The 21,140-nt window shown below is 34.6% G+C and overlaps 1 protein-coding gene across 1 annotated transcript; it reads right to left on the bottom strand.

Annotated features, from left to right (window-relative positions):
• Nucleotides 1-15,435: 15,435 nt before the first annotated feature.
• Nucleotides 15,436-20,491, bottom strand: LOC126889538 (cytochrome P450 6j1-like). Its single transcript, XM_050657892.1, has 2 exons — nt 19,989-20,491; nt 15,436-15,695 (listed from the first exon to the last, which is right to left on the bottom strand). The coding sequence occupies exons 1-2, from the start codon at nt 20,356-20,358 to the stop codon at nt 15,616-15,618; spliced, it is 450 nt and encodes a 149-aa protein (XP_050513849.1). The 5' UTR covers nt 20,359-20,491; the 3' UTR covers nt 15,436-15,615.
• Between the last annotated feature and the right edge of the window lie 649 nt (nt 20,492-21,140).

Below are 21,140 nucleotides of genomic sequence, written 5' to 3' on the forward strand. Positions count from 1 at the left end.
CCCCAGAAGACGACGTGCCTTAGTAGCAACCCTGGGCACCAGGTACTCCGGAGATCAATTCTGATCGCATATTCGTGTCCAGCGACCTCAAAAACCCATGAATAATCCGTTCACATCAATTTAGTGCCAAAAATCCTCGAAATTTCAGAAGACGACACCCTTCCAGTGATCTTGGGCACCAGATGATCCGTGGGTCGGTTTTGAGGCGTACGCGTGTTCAGTGGCCCAAAAAACCACCGAATAACAAAATTTGGTCCTTAGTATACTGATTTTGACATGTTGATGCACTTTTGTATGCATTTTATGCACTTTAAAATGCAATTATGCATTTCCATCCATTTTTGATTAGTAGACTTTTTTTCTGACGTCATCCTGAACATAAAGCAAAAAACTGCAAGTCTCTAGGTGCTGTATTTAAAAATTGATTTATTTTGTGCCAAATGCCCTCGTCTATTATGTATATATTAAATTATATAAACTTTATTTATATCTGACAATGTATTTAGCGACCTCTAAAACCCGTTAATAATCCGTTTGCATCGATTTAATGTCGAAAACCATCGAAACTCCAGAAGATGACGTCTCTTGCCGTGACCTTGGGCACCAGGTGATCCGGGGTTCAGTTCTGATGGCGTAATCGTATTCAGTGACCCCAAAAACCCCCCAAATAATAAATTTTGTTCCTTAGTATACTGATTTTGACTTTATTTTTATATTTATGCAATTTTGGATGCATTTTATGCACTTTACAGTGCAATTATGCATTTCCATTTATTTTTTAATAGTAGACTTTTTTCCTGACGTCATCCTGAACATAATGCAAAAAAACTGCAAGTCTCTAGGTGCTGTATTTAACTATATATATTCTTCTATTTGTACTTATATCCCGTTTTATATTTTCCGATGCCACGCCATTGTAACTATACTTTGATACTACTTGGAAGAAAGTTGGCCACCGTCCTACTAGACTTGGATGCGACTTGGATAAAACCTGTTGATGGAAATATACTTGACGAGGGTGGTGACACGGTCAAAGGAGCTTCCAAGCGTTGCGCGCGCAGCGTCCAAGTAGACTAGGAGGGTGGGCTTGGATGAAGATGAAAAACACTTGGAACGTGTCAACCCGCTCACACGATCAAAGTAGCATCCAAGTATTGCGCGCGCTGCATCCAAGTGGACTTGGACTAAGTACACTTGGATGCAACTTGGATCGTGTCAAACCGCCTATAAAACTAATCGCTTGTACAACTTACGAAGATGCCTATTATAGACCAGAGAATTTAGTAAAAAATATATATATTTTTAAATGCGGCACCTCGAGACTTGCAACTTTTTGCATTGTGTTCAGGATGACGTCAAGAAAAATGTCTAGAATAGACTGCATAATTGCATTTTAAAGTGCACAACATGCATCCAAAAGTGCATAAATATGTCAAAATGAGAATAGTATGGCCAGATTTTGTTATTCAGGGGGTTTTTGGGGTGACTGAACACAAATACGTAATTAGAACCGACCCACGAAGCACCTGGTGCCCAAGGTTTCTGATAAAGCACGTCATTTGGAGTTTAGTGGGTTTTTGGCACTCAATTGATTAACTTACTTAATTGATCAACAGATTACTTGGAGGTTCTTGGGATCGCTAAACACGAAAACGTTATCAGAAGGGTTATCAATACGTTATTCGCCGTGTGCAAGTACTACGCGAATAGCGGAGAAATCTTGCAACCTTTTTAAATAATTCATTGTCAATTGAAATTGTCAAATTGACGTATATTTCATATCTACGGTCATTGAAGAAGAAAAATTATATGTTGCTCCACAATATTGATATGATATGCAATTATTATATAAAAGTAAATTTAATTAATTGTATTTTGCTTGTAGTAGTGCATTTTAATAATTAATGTTATTTACTACATACAATTTTTACATACCTTTTAATAACATAACCTTAATATTATTTTTTCTTTTTATAATTTTTTTTGGGCTATGGCCTTGATAACTGTCCAGTAACCAGGACTAATATGATTGGCCAATATAATTAAAAGTGCGAAAAATGTTGCCGAGCTATGAAACCAGGTGTCGCTTTTCCGAACTTGCACGGTCCCGGTCCCCATAGGGCTTTTCATCGATTGTCATTTGTTTCGAGCTTCTGTCAGATCTCGTATAATCCTAATTGGGTCACTATGGGAAACACCTATGCCCATGGTCACTGCTGAGGCACGTTATCTCCTAGAATTTCGAGGATATTCGGTACTAAATTGATACAAACAGATTACTCGGAGGATTGTTTGGGGTTGCTGGACACGAATATGACATCAGAACCGACCCTCGGAGCACCTAGTACCTAGGGTGCCGGATGTGGATATGCACGTTATCTTCTGAAAGTTCGAGGCTTTGCGACACTAAATTGTTGCAAATAGATTACTCGGGGTTTTTTGGGATGTTGAATACGAATATGCCATCAGAGCCGACGTCCGAATACAGAAAACGCTCGAAATTCCAGAATATGACTTGCATATCAGTCACTCTGGGCACTAGATGATGCGAGGGTCGGTTCTGATGTCTTATTCTTCTCAGCAACCAAAAAAATCCCCCGAGTAATGTTTGTATCATTTTAGTGACAAAAACTCTCGAAACTCGAGAAGATGGCGTGCCTGAGCAGTGACCCTGGGCACCAGGTGTCCATTCTGTTTCTGTTCGGCCAGTTCTGATGACGTATTCGTATTCAGCAATCCCAAAACCCCTCAATTAATCTGCTTCTATCAATTTGATGCCGAAAACCCTCGAAAGTCCAGATGACGTGTCTTAGCAGTAACCCTGGCTACCAAGTGAATCGAGGGTCGGCTCTGATTGCATATTGCATTTTCACTGAACCAAAAACCCGCGAATAAGAAAATCTATCCCTTAATATACTGATTTTGAAATGTTTATGTACCATGAATGAAGGCCATTGTCCCGTCAAAGCTACGCGACAGCGACGGTCATACGATGTCGTCACGATGTGTCTTAATTACTGAACCTATGGTTTATATTATAGATATAATATTCGCGCGAACTCAAGAGAGGGCGCTGTCGTTTGTTTGGAAGTAGAGGAATTGGGATGAAAATGTAAACAAATCACCCGTTAACCTATGTGTGTCGGTTGAATGCTTGTCGGATGTGTTTATTTTATGAATGATTTATTTATATTAATTAACTACATTAATAACAATATTAATTACATCGAAATACGCTATCCCAATTACATCGACCATTTTCATGCACTTGCACTGCGACCTACTAGTCTAAGAGCTAATGAACCCTCCGAGTAACGGTCTTCCTGTAACGCTAGAAACTTGTATAGTGATAATTCATAGCACACCAAGGCTGAAAACCATGACCTGGCAGACATCAGCGCTGCACGTGTATCTACCAGGTGAATCGAAAAGTGCATAGTTTAGGGGGAAAATAAACTTTCTCCTGTAAAGTTTAAATTTCAGTATGTGTTTGAGTAAGTCATTTAGAATAAATGTGTACAATGACAGGCGATTCTCAACAGCATAAGATCTTGCCAGGCGAGGGAAAAGATTAGGGGTTTTTCCTAAAATTATTTTTTTTTGCATCGAAAAAAATTTTTTTCGGGTTTTTGAATCATTCCAAACAGAAAAGGTCTTTAGTGACTTTTCTCTTAGGTTAATAGTTTTTAACATACAAGCGATTTGAAATTTACAAAATCGCGAAATCGGCCATTTTGAACCCTGAATCGGATATTTAGAAAATATAAATTTCAATGTTGCCAAGGTAGATAGATATTCTTTAAACGTCGATTGATGAAATCCCGAAGAGTTTTTTGCAATACAATATCAAAAACCCCTTTGTTTTTTAATTGCTAATCAAGCGGGCGCGACACTGTAGTAAAAGTGAGGACGTTTGAGTTTGCATAAATTAATTATCTCGAGAATGGGCAAATTTGAAGAGAAATTCTCAAACAGGTCGATTTTCATTTTTAAATTGGGATTTTTTGTAGATATACAATACTAGTGACGTTATTAAATTAATTTACACAAAACGAAGAAAAATTTTTACTTCATTCGACGTATCTTGCTCATGTTGCTAAATATTTATAAGTTAATTGATAATTATAAAATGTTTATTAAGAATAAAATTGTAAAATAAATAGTTGTAACACCCATAATTTAATTTCTATTCGATAATTAAGTATAATAGTTGTCTTACTGGTTGTATATTTGTCTACATTTTAACCACAGATGTAAATAAAATATATAACATTACTCAGAATGAGGTAGTCATTTGTAAAATACCAAATGTAAAGTTCAAAAATAATGTGTTAAAGTAGCGAATTTTGCAGATTTCTCGGACATGAGTTAAATCTGTTTTTGTTTAGAAAAACACTATCAAATCTAATATAATATATTAGATTTGATATATCTAATGCAATTCAGCATGCCAGAAAGTTCTTTTGGGCATCAAAACATGTTATAATTTTTATGATTTTATTGTGGAACTAGATGACCCGGTGAACTTCGTTGCACCTTAGATAGTGTGTCAGAATTAGATAATGTGTCATAATTTTACTCAAAATCAACTGCTCGAAAATGAATTGCTCGACATAAAAATTGATTGAAATACAAATTCCTCGAATTAAAAATAAAATTATATGTCTAAATATTTATTCACAATAATGCAAAATTTGTAGGTATATAAAAAAAGGTACATTTAATAGGACAATTATATGATATTCGGAAATTAGAAAAAAATTAGACGGAACGGTACATTTAATAGGACAAATTATGTGAAATTCATATTTTGTTCAATTTGAGTTCAAAAGTTAAACTGTTGAACTTTTCTTTTATAAAATTTCCCGCTCGTTCTTCTTCTGTGCTCAGAATTTTTCTACTGCTTACGGTTCGCTATTTCGGAAACGGACGGCGCTAGAGAAAAAAAAAATAGTACCATTATGTTCGGAATTCAGTAGGGAGTATGCGCTAACACAGACGGAACGGCGTACGTCGACTGAACCCCCGCTAAAATGTCGAAAGCGACGCATCCCTTACTATACTTTGATGCAGTGACACACACCAGGCGCTCTTAAAATTTTCGTTGCAGCGGCGTTACCGCGACCCATCCTAGAAACCATATCTCGCCCTAATGTCGCCAATCGGTTTTACGACTTCGACGGCATATCATAAATGCGTGTATCGTGGTATAACACAGACGTTTGAGCTGTTTTCTAGCGAATTTTGTTGTGAGTGTTGCGAAAGCTTGTTTAATGATGGAAATTACAGACTTGAACTATATTTTGCCTTGAATTTTTTACTCCCACATCAAATTATTTTTATATGTGACTCATTTTATTTTTAATTTTTTATCTTATAGCAAAGAGCAACTTAATTAGGTACAATATTTCTATCTGGAAAAAAGTAATCTACTAAAAATAATTTTTTTTTCAAATTTTACACAATACAGTTTATACTAATAACTTATATATAATTTTATTTGATGTCTAAGTATGTAAAATAGTTCTCCAGTTCTCTAGTTCTCCACTATATCCTATTTTTCGCCTTTCCTTTCCAGTGTGTAATTTTCATCGATACTATTATATTCCTGAATCTTTTTTGCAGTCCTAGTCTACCTCGTCCCTAGTCCCAACTGGTCTTCTTAGCAGTACCATCTTTGGCATTCTTTCCTTATCCATCCCCTCAAAATGACCTGCCCATCTGATTCTTTATGACTTTGTTTATCTTGTTATACTTGGTTCCTTGTAATGCATCCTTAATTCTTGATTGCTGCTTCTATGCCAGCCGTCTTCCGTATCTGTATTATTTTCCCTGAAAATAGCTCTCAGTACGTTCCGTTCTCAACTCTTTATCATTTCTCCTTCTGTTTTATTTAGCACCCATGTCTCACATCCGGCAGGTGACTGTTGCTCTTATTACGGTTTTGTATATTCTGGTTTTCGTCTTGCTCGATAAGTACTGTGCCTTTAATTTGAATAATTTTTTTGTTAATAATAATTTGTGAAACATCACTATTTCCCAATAAATTGGGTATAATAGAGGGGCATCAATTTAACACCTGTATTTGCTCAGTGGCGTACCATTGAATGGACAGCCTCTTAGCGTTATAAATAGTTTTTCTTAGGTGATATGCTTTCCCTCATAATGGTGTTATTTCTTGAAAACGGCTCTTTTATACTTACTAATAATTCCTGAAAATATTTTTTAGACATTCTTGTAAAATTAAAAAACTTTTCTGGGCCTTTAATATATTAATTTTGTTATATAATGTGTAACAAAATTCCTTATAATTTCGTTCCTTTATGATGGGATGTATCCAATATCTGTGTTTCTTTTTTTCTTTAATATAAGATAAAATAAACTTGCATTTATTACAAAAGACAAATCGTCATAACTTTCAGATATCGTATCGTCACGTATCGTACAGCAGCCAACACGCGACTAAATTTGGCAACTACAAACCTCCACCAAAATCATCCGCCAAAATTTCGATTATACCAGATTTGCGCCTCCGCCAAAATTTGATTGTTATACCAGAGATCTGGTCCTTCGGCAAAATTTTAAAATATTTTTTGTACATTAAAAATAGTAATCGTAAAGTTAAAAACTTTATATTTTCACGGATTTTAGTACAATTTTCGCTCATTCGTTTCGTGTGCTTAGTGTTGTCTCTAGTGATCTCGTGTTATCCTACGGCCTCGTTTTGCTATCTCGGAAACTAATTGAGCTAGAGAGACGATTTATACGCCGTTTTTTTCGCAATAGCAAGGAGTCCACCTGCCAAATTTCATGAAAATCGGTCAAGCGGTTTCGGAGGAGTACGGTAACAAAGCCTGCGAATTAGAATTTTATATATATAGATGTTAAACCACGAAATTTTTTTAAAAAAATAACGGTTAAAGATAGAAAAGTGAAAATGTAGGATTGTATGTATCTTTTGCTTCTGAATCATATAGAATTAAGAAAAATCGGTTTGTCGAAAAACAAAAAAAATTATTAGGGGATGCAAAGCCCCCTTATGACGTACGGCTATGAAATGTAGATAACAACCTACTCCCTGTCCGGTCGAGTCCACCTGCCAAATTTCATGAAAATCGGTCAAGCGGTTTCGGAGGAGTACGGTAACAAAGCCTGCGAATTAGAATTTTATATATATAGATGTAATGGTACCGTGCCCAAAAGAACTTTCTGGCATGCTGAGTTGCAGTAAGTTCTCCAGTAAGTACAATAATTTGTCGGCATTCATATAGTGGAATTGATGTTTTCGCAGGTATAGGCAGTACTGGTTGCAGCATGTTTTTTATTACATTTGGAAGCACCAGTAAATATTTGATGGGTTGTAGGGTCTTTAGATATTATATTTTTAAAAGCTTGCTGGATAAGAAATGTATATTGTGGAATGTTTGAGCCCTTTTAGAGACCTGTCTATTTTTGGAAGTTTGATCACCCAATATATATTTTGGATGTAGTCAAATTTTCAGTCACTGTATGTTACAATAACAATGTAAGACATCAATAACACAATAACACCAAACAAAACAGATAATTTCGTTTGGCCATGAACAGAGATAAATCATTCGGTATCTGTTTTCAATTGGGTAGGTTGTTTATTTTATTGCCAATATAATCAACTATTAACGGAAGCCTTTATTAATTAGAAGGTTACGGAGGTTACAGTACCGGATTAAGGATAATAAATAATATGAAAATAAATACAGTTAAATGTGTTAGGTACTCTATATTAATCGAAGTTCTAAAAGACATTGGCTTGGACGGCAGAGATGTTCCAATAATTGCAATATTGGAATCAAACAACATCAGTTTTAGTAGATGGTGTTGAGTCACAGGCTCTTAATATTAAAAGGGGAGTACGGCAGAGATGCCTCTTGTCACCCCTGCTTTTCAACGATTACTCCAAAAGAATGTTCTGAAATGCACTTTCTGAAAAACAAGAAGGAATAATAGTGAACGGTGAAGTCATCAATAATTTGCGATATGCGGACGATACAGTACTCCTAGCTTCTAGTCAAGAAGATTTGCAAACACTACTTGATAGTGTCGTTGAAAGTTGTAGGGAGGCAGGCCTGGATCTGAACATACGGAAAACCAAAATACTCGTAATAAGTAAACAACAGAATATAAAATCGTCTATATATCGCTCATTTACCAGAACAACGTGACATTTCAAAATATCTGATTTTTGTATGTTTCGTTAAATAAATCCGCCGTATTTCATTCTATATACTGAAAAAACGTGGTATCTTTACCATTAAAGTAAAGTGAGCTTTGGAGGGACAGAGACAGAAATTATGTGACAACTCATCTTGTAGCGTTGTTTCTTTTAGACATTTCGTTATTTTCGATAGTGTGACATATTAGTTGTGATCTGTTTGGCGTAGGGTAAATCTGTTTTCACAAACAACGTGACATCACGACTATACTACCCTGTTATTGCAAAGGTAAGCTACAATCAAATGTTTAATTTTATTTCTAAAATGTAACAAAGTTATTTGACCCGTTAATCCAGAAAAAATTCAGTAACATGTGAAATAGTCTTATCATTGATATCACGTTATTGTTGTAAAAATATTATTTTTCATAGGTAATATCATAAGAAGAACCAGTGTTGATGATAACCTGGAGATTTTTGTTTTGATTATTTGTTGTTGAGCACTTTTTCCAGAAAAATTATATTATCTCACAGTCTACTATGTCATTATATCACGTTATACATACTAATAAAAATTCACAATGAGTGTTATTTTTGCAGATGAGATCGCGGACTAACAAAATACTAAAGTTAGCATTAGAGAATACATAATAGTGCTGTTGCTGGATCGTCAGATAATGAGGTTGTTAATACTAAACAATAATTCTGATTTTGATAATGTTGATAATGTTTGGTAAATGAGAATTTTATGAATTTTATTATTTGCTATTGATATAAATATTTTGTAAATAATTAATGTCGTTAATCCCAGAAAACATTACCGCTGCGAATCGACAAGTAGCAGCAATTCATTAAGTAGATCATTAAGTAGTTCTACGAAGAATATCTCGTTATTCCACGAAGGTAAGTACTTTATTAGTAAAGTTGTACAACAATCGCAAACACGTTAACTGGTACAAGAAGCACTCCCGAAGTCCCGAATCATGATTTACAATGTACAAACTTTGTAAATCATTATTTGGGATTTACAATCTATATACATTTTAAATCATGATTCAGGAGTGCTTCTTGTAACAGTTAACGTGACTTGGTTTGTTTATTTCTAGTGCATCTTGAGTGTGAATAAAGTATAATTTGTTATTAGTTTTTTTTATATTGCAGAACAATATGCATTAAGTAGATTTTTGTTACTGTTTTCGCTGCTCTACATATTTTTTTTATTTTGTATATAGTGATGATTCTGTCAATGATCCCAGTTATGAACTAGAAGAGCCAGAACGTAAGACTGAAAGTTTTGATGATGATATTGAAAACTGCTGTGACAACTTTCTATTTTCGACAAAGTACACAGAAATTCCTCCTTCTATATCGATTACTATTGACACTTCAGACAAAGATACTTACCAAGATAAAATGTTACAGGACAACTTAAAAAATGTACATTCAACTAATGTAGAGGAATCAGTGAAACAGGAACGAAAAAGAAAAAGAAGATAATAAAACAGAAAAGTGAATGTAAGAAAAATGTGAAAATATTAAGAAATAGTGGAAAAGCATACCAATCTCCAAAATCTAGTAAAATTTTTCTGGAACGCTCTTTAAAGTCACCATGCAAAGATACCTGCACGTTTAAATGTCAAGTAAATCACAGAGAGCCAACAACAACTTTTAGCACAATACTGGGTTCTGGGGGATATTGAAAAACAATAATTATTATTGTCCATACTTAGCGAACAACGTCGAAACAGTTGTCCCAAAACATCGTTATGTCAAAGTTGACTCTCATGGATGTGTTGTTCCAAAGCGTAAAAATAATAATGCCTATTTTTAACTGTGTCTGGTGTGAAAACCAGAGTATGCAAAACCTTTTTTAAAAACACATTCAGTATTAACAACTGTCCAATCGAAACAGCTTTAGAAAAAAAGAATAAAAATACTAATATTTCTTCCATGAAGGTTTGTGCCATGGAAATCATAGAAGTGAGATGAAAACATAAGGAATGGAGTTCTAGAGTTCATAAAAGCAATACCGAAAGTTCATTTAATTACTTAATACTCATAATACTATTATCTACTTAACTGTTCATTTACAGCATTTTTTTACTTCTGGTGTTCACAGAATATTCATGAATGATCGTTATCACAATTTATTTTAAAATATTTTATAACTTTCAATAAATATATGAATAAGAACCATGTGTTTTATTTATTTAAGTTACCTAAAACCAGAAAATTTTATCATCTACAATGTTACAAGTTAATTTATTGCATTACTTTCTTCCTATATTTTCAGAAAGAATGTGATATATATGTTCATTTTTTTATGTCTTAATTCTATAAGTATAATGATAAAATCTAGGTAAAATTACTAATTTTATTCAAAGCTAATAGTTAATCTATGGTTCAATTACATTTTCAAGCAAATTAATTTAGTCATTACCAGTTTATGATTTTTTGAAACATAAAAAGTGTTCTCCTGTAAAATTGTACTTTTTGTGATGTCACGTTGTTCTGGTAAATGAGCGATATGTAAATAATACCAAACTTGAGCAAGTTGATAAAATCGTTTACCTTGGACAGCAATTAAATTGTAACGCAGATAGTCATGGCGAACTGAGATCTAGAATAGAACAGGCCAGAGCCGCTTTTAGAAGGATGTTCAAGGTGTTATGTAACAGAGACCTAAAATTGGCATTGAGGATCCGCCTACTTCGCTGCTACGTACTCTCGGTCTTACTGTATGGTGTCGAATCCTGGACTGTGTGTGAATAAAATCGATCTAAATCTCCTTGAGGCTTTCGAAATGTGGTGCTGTAGAAGAATTTTAAAAGTGTCCTGGGTGGAGAAGATTTAAAACTCCACAATACTAGAACGTCTCAGCAAGACTACTGAGATTATAAAAAGCATCAAGCAGAGAAAGCTGGAGTATTTCGGACATGTAATGAGAGGTCCCAAATATAGGTTTCTGCAAAATATTATGCAAGGAAAAATAGCAGGCAAATGGAGTCCAGGACGAAGAAGAACCTCATGGTTGAAGAACTTGTGGGATTGGTATTGTGTTGATAAAAACATGCTATTTAGAGTGGCTGTGAATAAAATTAAGATAACTATGGTGGTAATCAACGTTCTGAAAGGACATGGTACATGAAAAAGAAGAAAGTTAAATGATGAATTGTTTTGTAGGTATATACATTTATTGTAAAGCCCCACTTGGTATAGGCTCCTCTTCCAGTTTTCTTAGTATGGGGCAAGACATGCCTGATTCAGATTTAACGAGTGTAATTGCTATGCAGCAGATCTACTTTAAAGCCTTACTTATACGAATTTCGTTAATTTGTTTCCAGTTTTCGTGTTTGCAGTCATATTTTATGTTGTTTAAGGTGTTTTACTACTTTAATTTTTTTTGGTTATTTATGACATATACCTAGTGGAGTACAGCAGGGCCATGGGAAATATTATCTACTGATATTTTATTACAATTAGTGAAATATAAAAAATAAATGTAAAAAATGTATATTTCATAACGCTAAACTCATCATTTTTCGAGATGTTTACAGCTGCAAACTGCAACAAAAAACTTCAAAATTATTTCTTCCTAATATAGAGAGCGGACCAAAGAAAAGAGTCTACCTAGATATTTGGCGATAGTTATTAGATTTTAAGGAAATGCCGAAGCAGGTCGATTTTTGATCTAAAGGGACACATTTTTAAGGTATGTACATATATCTGTCATTTGTAAACCTCCTCCCTTCCACTTCCCCCACTCCTTATTTTCAAGTAGGGAATAGGGCTCGTCTGCTAACTCATTTGAAAGGTTATTCGATTCTCTATCCAGTAATATTAACATTGACATAATTATTTATACAGGGTGTCCAGGAAAAATGATTTTGGATTAAATTTAATTGACACAAAAAGAAGAATGTGTGTAACTTATTTAACTCAAAATACATTCTACTGCTGACAGAAAACAGAAAAGAATGTTTATTTGATAAGTAAGCATTGTTTGTTGCTTAAATTCAATATTCAACTTACCAAGAGGCAGATGGGTGGCAGCTTGACCATTGTAATTAAGCGAAAAGCAATGTTTAGTTATCAAAAAACATTTTTTTCTGTTTTGTGACAATAGTAGAATGTATTTTGAATACATACATTCTTCTTTTTGTTTCAATTAATTTAATTAAAATATTTTTGTCTGGGACACCCTGTATAAATAATTATGTTAATGTTTATATTACTGAATAGAGAATTGAATAACCTTTCAAATGAGCTAGCACACGACCCCTATTCCCTATTTAAAAATAAGGGGTGGTGGAAGGGGAAGGGAGGGGGTTGACAAATGACAGATGTATGTACCGTAAAAATGTGTCCCCCTTAGATCAAAAATCGATCTGTTTTTTCATTTCCTTAAATTCTAATAAATACTGCCAAATATCGAGGAGGACTCTTTTCTTTGGCCCACACCGTATAGATATCTATCACATACCTAGTTTTTGTCATACGGTAGCAGGGATTAGTAGTTTAATTATAAAAATATTAGATCCTTTGTAAAAGGTATATTTAAAAGACTTAAAGTCTTAAAATAAGGGTTACATTACATCAGAGAACATTTTCGGATTAAAAAATCCATCATCAGTGATAAAAAAGCCAATAATGTGAATGCCTGGGTTACCAAAATGGTTTGGGTAAAAACCCTTTAAATGTTAAAAGTATTATTATATACTACATATTTTTAATAATATTTTGTGATGTTGCAAATCTTCCTGGATATCACCCAAGGCAACACAGGACTCTTCCCACGTGGATAGAATTTAAGGAGGAATATATGGAGGAATTTAACCATGTGGGAAAAGTCCTGTGTTGCCCTGGATAATATCCAGGAATATTTGCAACATCACAAAATATTACTAAAAATATGTAGTCTGTAATAATACTTTTCAACGTTTATAAGGTTTTTACCCAAAATATTTTGGTGGCTCAGGAAGCTAATCGCCTAACAACTTTTCTAACAGTAGTATTTATACTTAATTAAATATACAACATGAGAAATAGGAAACAATTACATAAATACTTAAAAATTGTTAATTAAAATACAGTTTCTTAATTTTTTTGTAATAACATGAACAAATTTTCACCATAATTTGTATTTTATCAAGTGTTTACTATGACCTTTATCGCTAAGGTTATCTATTTATTATTAAATTACCTGCAACTTGTAGTAGATATAATATAGATCATTGATGTAGATGTATTTATAGATTACTTAAATTTTTTTAACCCTTATAAAAGTTATTATTTTCTCGACACCTCACGGTACAAGAGAACCGGATTATATATAATAAAAGTTATTAAAATTTATTTAAAAGTAAAGATAAATTTACCGTATAGAGGGTGTCCAGAAACAAAATTTAACCCAATTCACCTAAAAGAGATGGAGCTAAGATGGCGTGTTGTAATTAGTTCTTTTTAAACCTCCAGAACGTTTCTGTTTAGAAAAACAAAAACTGGTACAGTAGAACCCCGCAAATCCGAACCCCGCAAATCCGAACTTTCGGCAAATCCTAACCAACGGAAAGTGAAAAAATTTTAAAAATTCAAAATAAAAATTTAAAAACATGTTTATTATGTGAGAAAATAATTACGTAAGATGCTACAGTAATAAACACTGCAACACTAATGGGTGAATAAAAGTGTCGAGTTAAACTAAACACAATCAATAAAGGAATGTGCATAATACACATTTCCTATGGTATACTATGAACGAAAACATTGAAAAAGATAAGAAACATGAGAAACATAGTGTAATCAATATCCAGATTACAAATTAAATGAATCATTTACATGGTCGAATTCCCATGTCCCGTGACGAAACAAAACTACTGGCGTTAGCGATTTAATATTTCAGTAATCTAAATATTTTTCAGCTTTAGAATATTGGAGGCATAAACGTGCGGATAAAGTTTCATAAAGGGATCGGTGGCAGTCCAAATCTTTTAAAAATCATCTTCGTTAGCTTCTTAGGCTAACTTTCGGATAATCCGAACTTTTCGGAATCCGAACAGGCTGTCCCCCCAATTAGTTCGGATTTGCGGGGTTCTACTGTACGTCCATTTATCTTCCAGAGATAAATCGATTCCATCAAGTGCGAATTTCTAGTACCGGTCAAAGGCATCCGTTTTGGGTAGGGCAACGGTTATTTTATCGCATAACTTTTTGTGTTTAACTTTTAAGAATCTTTGACACACACAATTAAGTTTATATGACAAGTTGAAATATTGGTGAATATGAGTTTGAAAAGTTAGAACACCTTGAATATCGTGGGGTCCCAATTAATGGAACTAATGATAAAAGCATAGTATTCAATGAAAGAATCTAGGCAGGAAACAAAACCTATTGCAAATACAAGAACTTCCTCAAAGATAAGAAGCTTACTCAGAATACTAAACTGAAAATCTGCAGAGCAGCGATTAGACCAGTAATCACGTATGGTACAGTGTCTGACACAGAAAGAAGAAGAAAGATTCAGGCTCCTAAAGAAGAAAATATTTTGGAGGATAGCAGGCCCACCAAACATAGGTAATAATGAATTTAGAAAATTCATCAACCACGAAGTAAGAGAACTTTTGAAAGGAAAAGACATCGTTAGATTTATCAAGGCACAGAGGCTCGGATGGATGGGACATATTGAAAGATAAATGGAGACCTTCAACAGGCAGACCAGGAGGAAGACCAAAACCAGATGGGAAAACTAGATTGTTGAGGACCTTAAGAAGATGGGAGTTAGAGAATGGGTAACCACAAGCAAAAACAGGAAGGAATGGGAAAAATTATAGAAGATGCCAAGTCACACAACCAATTGTAAAACTAGTTCACCCCGATTCACCGCGACAAATGAATCGGAAGAGCCCAAAGAGGACGGCAATCACCCCGCTAGGAGTGTAGATGCCATGATGATGATGATGATGATGATGATGATGATGATGATGGAGCTTTCTTGGACTTTTCTGAGCTTCACTTTGATATCAGCCATTAGAGGGTTATGGTCTGAACCTATATCTGCAGCAGGAAATGTATAGTCAATCTGATTTCTAATTATATGAAATGAACTATCTCCTGATCCCTTCCATGTGAACCTGACTGCTACTACCATGATTAACTGTTTACCCTCTTTTCGAATCCGGGCTTTTGTAGGATCAAAAATAAATAAGTTATGTGGTAACGTTTAATCAATATATTAGAATATTTTCTAAAAGAATTGCATATATTTTGACATAATTATATTATATACCTTACATTACACAGTCGGATAATATTTTCTGTAAAAAATGCTTATATTAGTTACATACAATTATGATACGCGAGTTAATATAACTGGAAGTCCACATTTTGATAGGAGGCAAAACGATTTTGGTTCAAATTCAACTTGATCATTCACATTTCTCAATCTTAAAATTTAATAGAACATGTGAAAGACATGCACCTAGAGCCAAGAGTCCTAAACGCTTACCTAAAAAAATAATATTATTAAAATAAATACTTTTATGGATTAAAATAATTCAATTATTTTAAAATAATTTTTGTCGTAATTTTTTGTCGTGATTCAATACTAGGCGGCTTGGTTTGTTTCAGTTTAATCAGATTTAACCATATATACACTTCCTGATGATTTCTAACGGGAATGAAACTACAAGGGTGTTCATGGCGCTCTCTGAAAAAATTGAAATTTAATACGTCTCTTGATTTCGTTTCATTGTTTCATTGATAATCATCATGGCTTATTCACTCCTGGCGGAGTATTTGCCGCCTTTTGGGCTCCCTGATTCATTTATTGCGAAGAATCAGTCCGCTGTTTTCTTTTATTATTATAGCAGCTAGTGTGATTTGGCCCTGTCTACAATTTTCCTCCATTCTTTCCGGTTCTTACAGCGCTCCTTCCAATTGTAGATTCTCAGCTTCTTTATGTCTTCTAAGACTTGATCTCTCCACCTTTTTTATGTCTTCCCTTTGGTCTCTTTGTTGTTGGTCTCCAGCCAGTTATTCGCTTTAGCGTAGAGTCTGGGTTAGCTCTTTCTGTGTGTCCCAGCCACCTGAGCCTTTGCGCCTTCACGAGCTTGATTATGTCTTCACCCTGGATGACTTCTTTAATTTCTTCATTGGTAAATCTTCTAAATTCGCCTACACTTATCCTCACCGGTCCCATTATTCGTCGAATTATCTTTCTCTCTAATATTTCTAACCTCATTTCATCTTGTGTTAGGCACATCATCTCTGCACCATAGGTGATCACTGGCCTGATTGCAGTCTTGTAAATTTTTAATTTGGTTATCTTAATAATGTGCTTTTCTTTAAAAAATTTTTGGTAGTCCCAGTAGGATGCCTTTCAAACGTATATGCACCAAGCTTAATTTCTTTCTCGATGTTCGTATTCTCTCTTGAGAACTTGAGGGATTTGGTTTTGGTTTGGTTTATTACTAGCCCTCTCTTCTTTGCTTCTTTATCTAGTATTAATATTATATTCTGCATGGTTTTTAAATCTCTAGTAACCAGTGCAATATCGTCTGCATACACTATCGGTTGGGCTGAAGATTCGATAATAGTTCCAATAATTTTCGCTGCTTTTACTGCCCCCTCTATGGAAATGTTAAACAATGTTGTTGACAGGGAGTCTCCCTGTCTGACACCTACCTCCATTTGTACTTCATCTGACGGGCCTTCCTTTGTTAAGATTCGTGCTTTGGATTCCTTTATCGTCATTTTCGTGAGACTTACTAGTTTTTCTTGAATGCCTAGTTGATTCATATCATTAATTAGCTCCTCCCATATTACACTGCCAAAGGCTTGCTTGTAGTCAATAAACAGTATAATGTAGATCTATTCCGTGCTCGTAAATTTTTTCGACGATTTGCGTTACAATGTGTATTGCATCTACTGTTGACTTACCTTCTCTGAATCCATGTTGGTATTCACCTATTTTTGTTCTCGTTTCTTTTTCTATTCTTTGTCTGATCAAATTAGTTAACATTTTGTAGATTGAATTTAATAGCATGATTCCTCTGTAGTTAGCGCATTTTGTCTTGCCGCCTTTTTTAGGGATTGATTTTATCAGACCGCAATTCCAGTCATTCGGCATGCGTTCTTCTTCCCATATTCGTTCTATCAGCTTGTGGATTCTGTGGGCTAGTTCCTCTCCCCCTTTCTTGAAGAACTCATTTATAATGTCGTCTGATCCTGCTGCTTTCCTTGTCTTTAATCTGTTTATGGTCGTTGTATGAGGGAGGCTCTGATTTTTCTTCACTCCTATTTTCTGTTTGTTCTTCATTTTCTGCATTTTCAGCATCGTCTTTCTTTTTGAACAATTGTCTATAGTGTGTTTCCCATTCCTTTTTTCCAATATTTGCCGGTATCTTTTTTTTATTCTGTGCTTTTATGTGTTTATATAGTCTTGCATTATCATTACTATTAGCTTCGAGTTCCAGCACTAAGTCTTCAATCCATTTCTTCTTTTTAGTTCTGCAATATTTGTCTGAATCTTTCTGCTTCTCTTTATAGTGTAGGCGATCTTCTTGTTTCCATGTGACCACCCATCTGTGTCTTGCTTTTCCTTGTCTTTACTAGCTTGCTCGCATTCTTCATCGTACCAATCCTTTCTTTTATTGTCTTCCATTAGTCCTATCGTCTCCTCGGCTGTTGTTAAGATACTATCTTTTATGTCTTCCCATGTTGCATCTATGTTCGATAGTTTTAGGACTAGTAGTTTTTTTTTTCCAACTTAGTGTAGAATTTTGTGTTGGCATTATCTGTATTTAGTTTTGACCGATTCTACCCCTTTCTTTTCTTTCTGTCGTTTTTGTCTTTAAGTATCTTCAATTACATGTCGCCTATCACCAAAATGTGATCCGAATCAGCATTGGCTCCCCTGTAAGACCTTACATTCTGTACAATTGTTCTCCATTTTTTTTTAATTAGGATGTGGTCTATTTGGTTTCAATATGTTGTTCCAGGTATTAGCCACGTTACTTTGTGCTCTTTTTTGTGCTTGAATTGGGTGCTAATAATAAAATTATTGGTTGCTGCTGCTAAATTACCTATTCTACTGCCATTGTTATTCGTATTTTGATAGATCGTTTCTTTTCCTGCGATTTCTCTGTTCGTGTCTTCTTTCCCTATCTTTGCGTTGAAGTGTCCTAAAAGGATTAGTATGTCGTTCTTTGGTGTTTCTTCGTACAATTCTTTAAGTTTCTCATAGAATTTATTCTTTTCTTCTTCGGGAGCATTCTCTGTAGGGGCATATATATTAACTAGTGGTAAATTTACTTGTTTATTTTTCATTCTAATATATGATATTCCTCCATCAACCGCTTTAAAGTTAATAATCTCGTCTCTTACGCTAGTACTAACTATAAAGGCCATTCCATTGCTGTTTGCTTTCTCCTGCGTAGTACATTGTGTAGTTTCTTCTAGCAATCATCCCTTCTTCTGCCCACCTTATTTCTTGTAGCGCTAGTACTCCCATCTTGTATTTTGTCATTTCTTTTGCCAACTCTTCCATTTTGCCTGGTCTTAGAAGTGTTTTGATATTCCACGTTCCTATTCTTATTTTTCTGTTTTTGTTTTTTGTTTTATTTATTTATTTTTTTTTCTCATTGAAAAAACCAAAAGTATTGACAGATACAGATGACCCCAGACATATAACTATAAATTACTAGAAGCAATAATAGCATGGGTAGCATTTAAAAAACTTAATTGGATACTGAAGAACCGCAAAATATCTCAATACTTGAGAAGCAAAGTGTTCAACCAGTACATCCTTCCTATCATGACATATGGATACCAAATCTGGACCCTAACCAAGGCAAATATGAGTATAAAATAGCTACAACAAAAACATCAATGGAAAAAACAATGTTAGGTTTACGACTGTCAGATAAAAAAAAGAACGATTGGGTGAGATCAAAAACAAAAGTCGAGGATATAACAACAAAAATTATCAAACATAATTGAAGCTTCGCAGGCAGCACTGCTAGACAAAAACACCAACGTTGGAAAGCCACAATACAACATTGGAGACGTTACAAAAGTAAACGACCAAGAGGAAGACCACAGATGGAATGGGCTGAGGATATTAAAACAATAGCCGGAACAAATTAAAAATATGTTGCTCAGGATAAAGAGCAACGGAAGGAGTTGGGAGAGGCCTATTTCCAAACATGGACGTAACAAGGTTCAGAAGAAGAAGAAGCCTTTTTAGAGGAGTATTTTTTTCTTGTTACGTTTATTATTTTGAACGTCCGCTATGTCTATGTACTATGGTGGCAGGATCGCCATATGGTGGTACGGGGGTTGTTACCCACGATGATGGGGTTGATTAAGTTGAAACACTATTTATCAGAATATATTTATCTAGAACACTAAATACGACAGTAACTAGTTGGTGTACAACGTCTCTGATCTAACCACGTCGATGTCTGAATAATGAAAAATCTCTTCTTTACTTTCTCCGTATCTATAAATAAATCGTAATTGTTTTGTTTTGATTGACTACACCTGAATGTGACCGTGAAAATACTAATAGTAACATTATTGCTGACTCCGTTGTTTTCAAAACGAGTGGCCTACATTGCAGAAGCAATGTCACCCATTTACTTAATGTAAACAGTACATGTAAATTATATTGGTTTGAGACTTTAAAAATTAAATCGGTATGGATTACTCTTATTTTTTGGATGCGAATATAAATCCTGTACAGTACCATGACACATCAGATAAAGATCTACAAAATATATTAAAAATAAATACTCACCTATGCAAGCTTTTGGCCTATCTCCGAATGGAAAATAGAGCAGCTCATCTGTGTTAAAATTTTTATCAGCAAGTCTTTCAGGGTCAAATTTTAGAGGATATGGAAAATATTTGGGATCCCTCATAAACGCAAATAAATGAATATAAACTGTCATTCCCTTTTCAATGACTAGATCTGTACTTTCAAGACGATAATCGTTGACAGCTTCTCTGTCTAAAAATGGTAAAACGCCGTATTTTCTTAAAGTTTCTAAAACAAAATACATATTATGTAACCCTTTCAATATCATGTGAATCTTCTTCTTCTTCTTCTTCTTCTTCAGCCTGTGTTCGTCCACTGCTGGACATAGGCCTCTTCCATTTGCTTCCATCGATTTCTACTCTTGGCAATTCTCATCCACTGTTTGCCCGCGACTTGTTTGATATCATCTGCCCACCTCTTCTGCGGTCTGCCTACTAATCGCCTGTTCTCTCTTGGTCTCCAGTTTGTTAGTCTCTGTGTCCATTTTTCGGGATTATCTCGGGCAACATGTCCGACCCATTGCTACTTGAGCCTTGCTATACGTTCTGCGACATCAGTAATCTTTGTTCTTTCACGAATGTCGATATTTCGAATTTTGTCTCTCAAACTAATCCCTAGCATGGCCCTCTCCATCGCTCTTTGAGTTGTACTGAGCTACTCTAAGGTTTTCTTTGTAAAGGCCATGGTCTCCAGTCCATATGTAGTTACAGGCAAGATACATTTGTCATAAACTCTTCGTTTTAGACACATTGGTATATCTCTATTCTTCAAGATAAAGCTTAACTTGCCGAAAGCTACCCAAGACAATTGTATGCGTCTTTTTATTTCGGCTATTTGGTTTTCTTTGCCGATTTTAATGGTATGTCCAAGATATATATAGTGGTCTACATTTTCAAGACTGACGTTGTCAATAACAAGATTAGTTTGTACATTACTCATTATTTTTTTTTCTGAAGATTCATTTTGAGACCTATTTTATTTGACTGCTGGTTTAGTTCCTTCATCATTTGCTCCAGTTCCTTGATATCTGTACTGAATAATACTATGTCGTCCGCAAACCTCAAATGACTCAAATGTACACCATCAATTTTTAGACCTTTTTCCTCCCAGTCGAGCTGTTTGAATACATTT

The sequence above is a fragment of the Diabrotica virgifera genome, chromosome 8 (assembly GCF_917563875.1).
Source record: "Diabrotica virgifera virgifera chromosome 8, PGI_DIABVI_V3a".
In the NCBI taxonomy this organism is placed as follows: Eukaryota; Metazoa; Arthropoda; class Insecta; order Coleoptera; family Chrysomelidae; genus Diabrotica; species Diabrotica virgifera.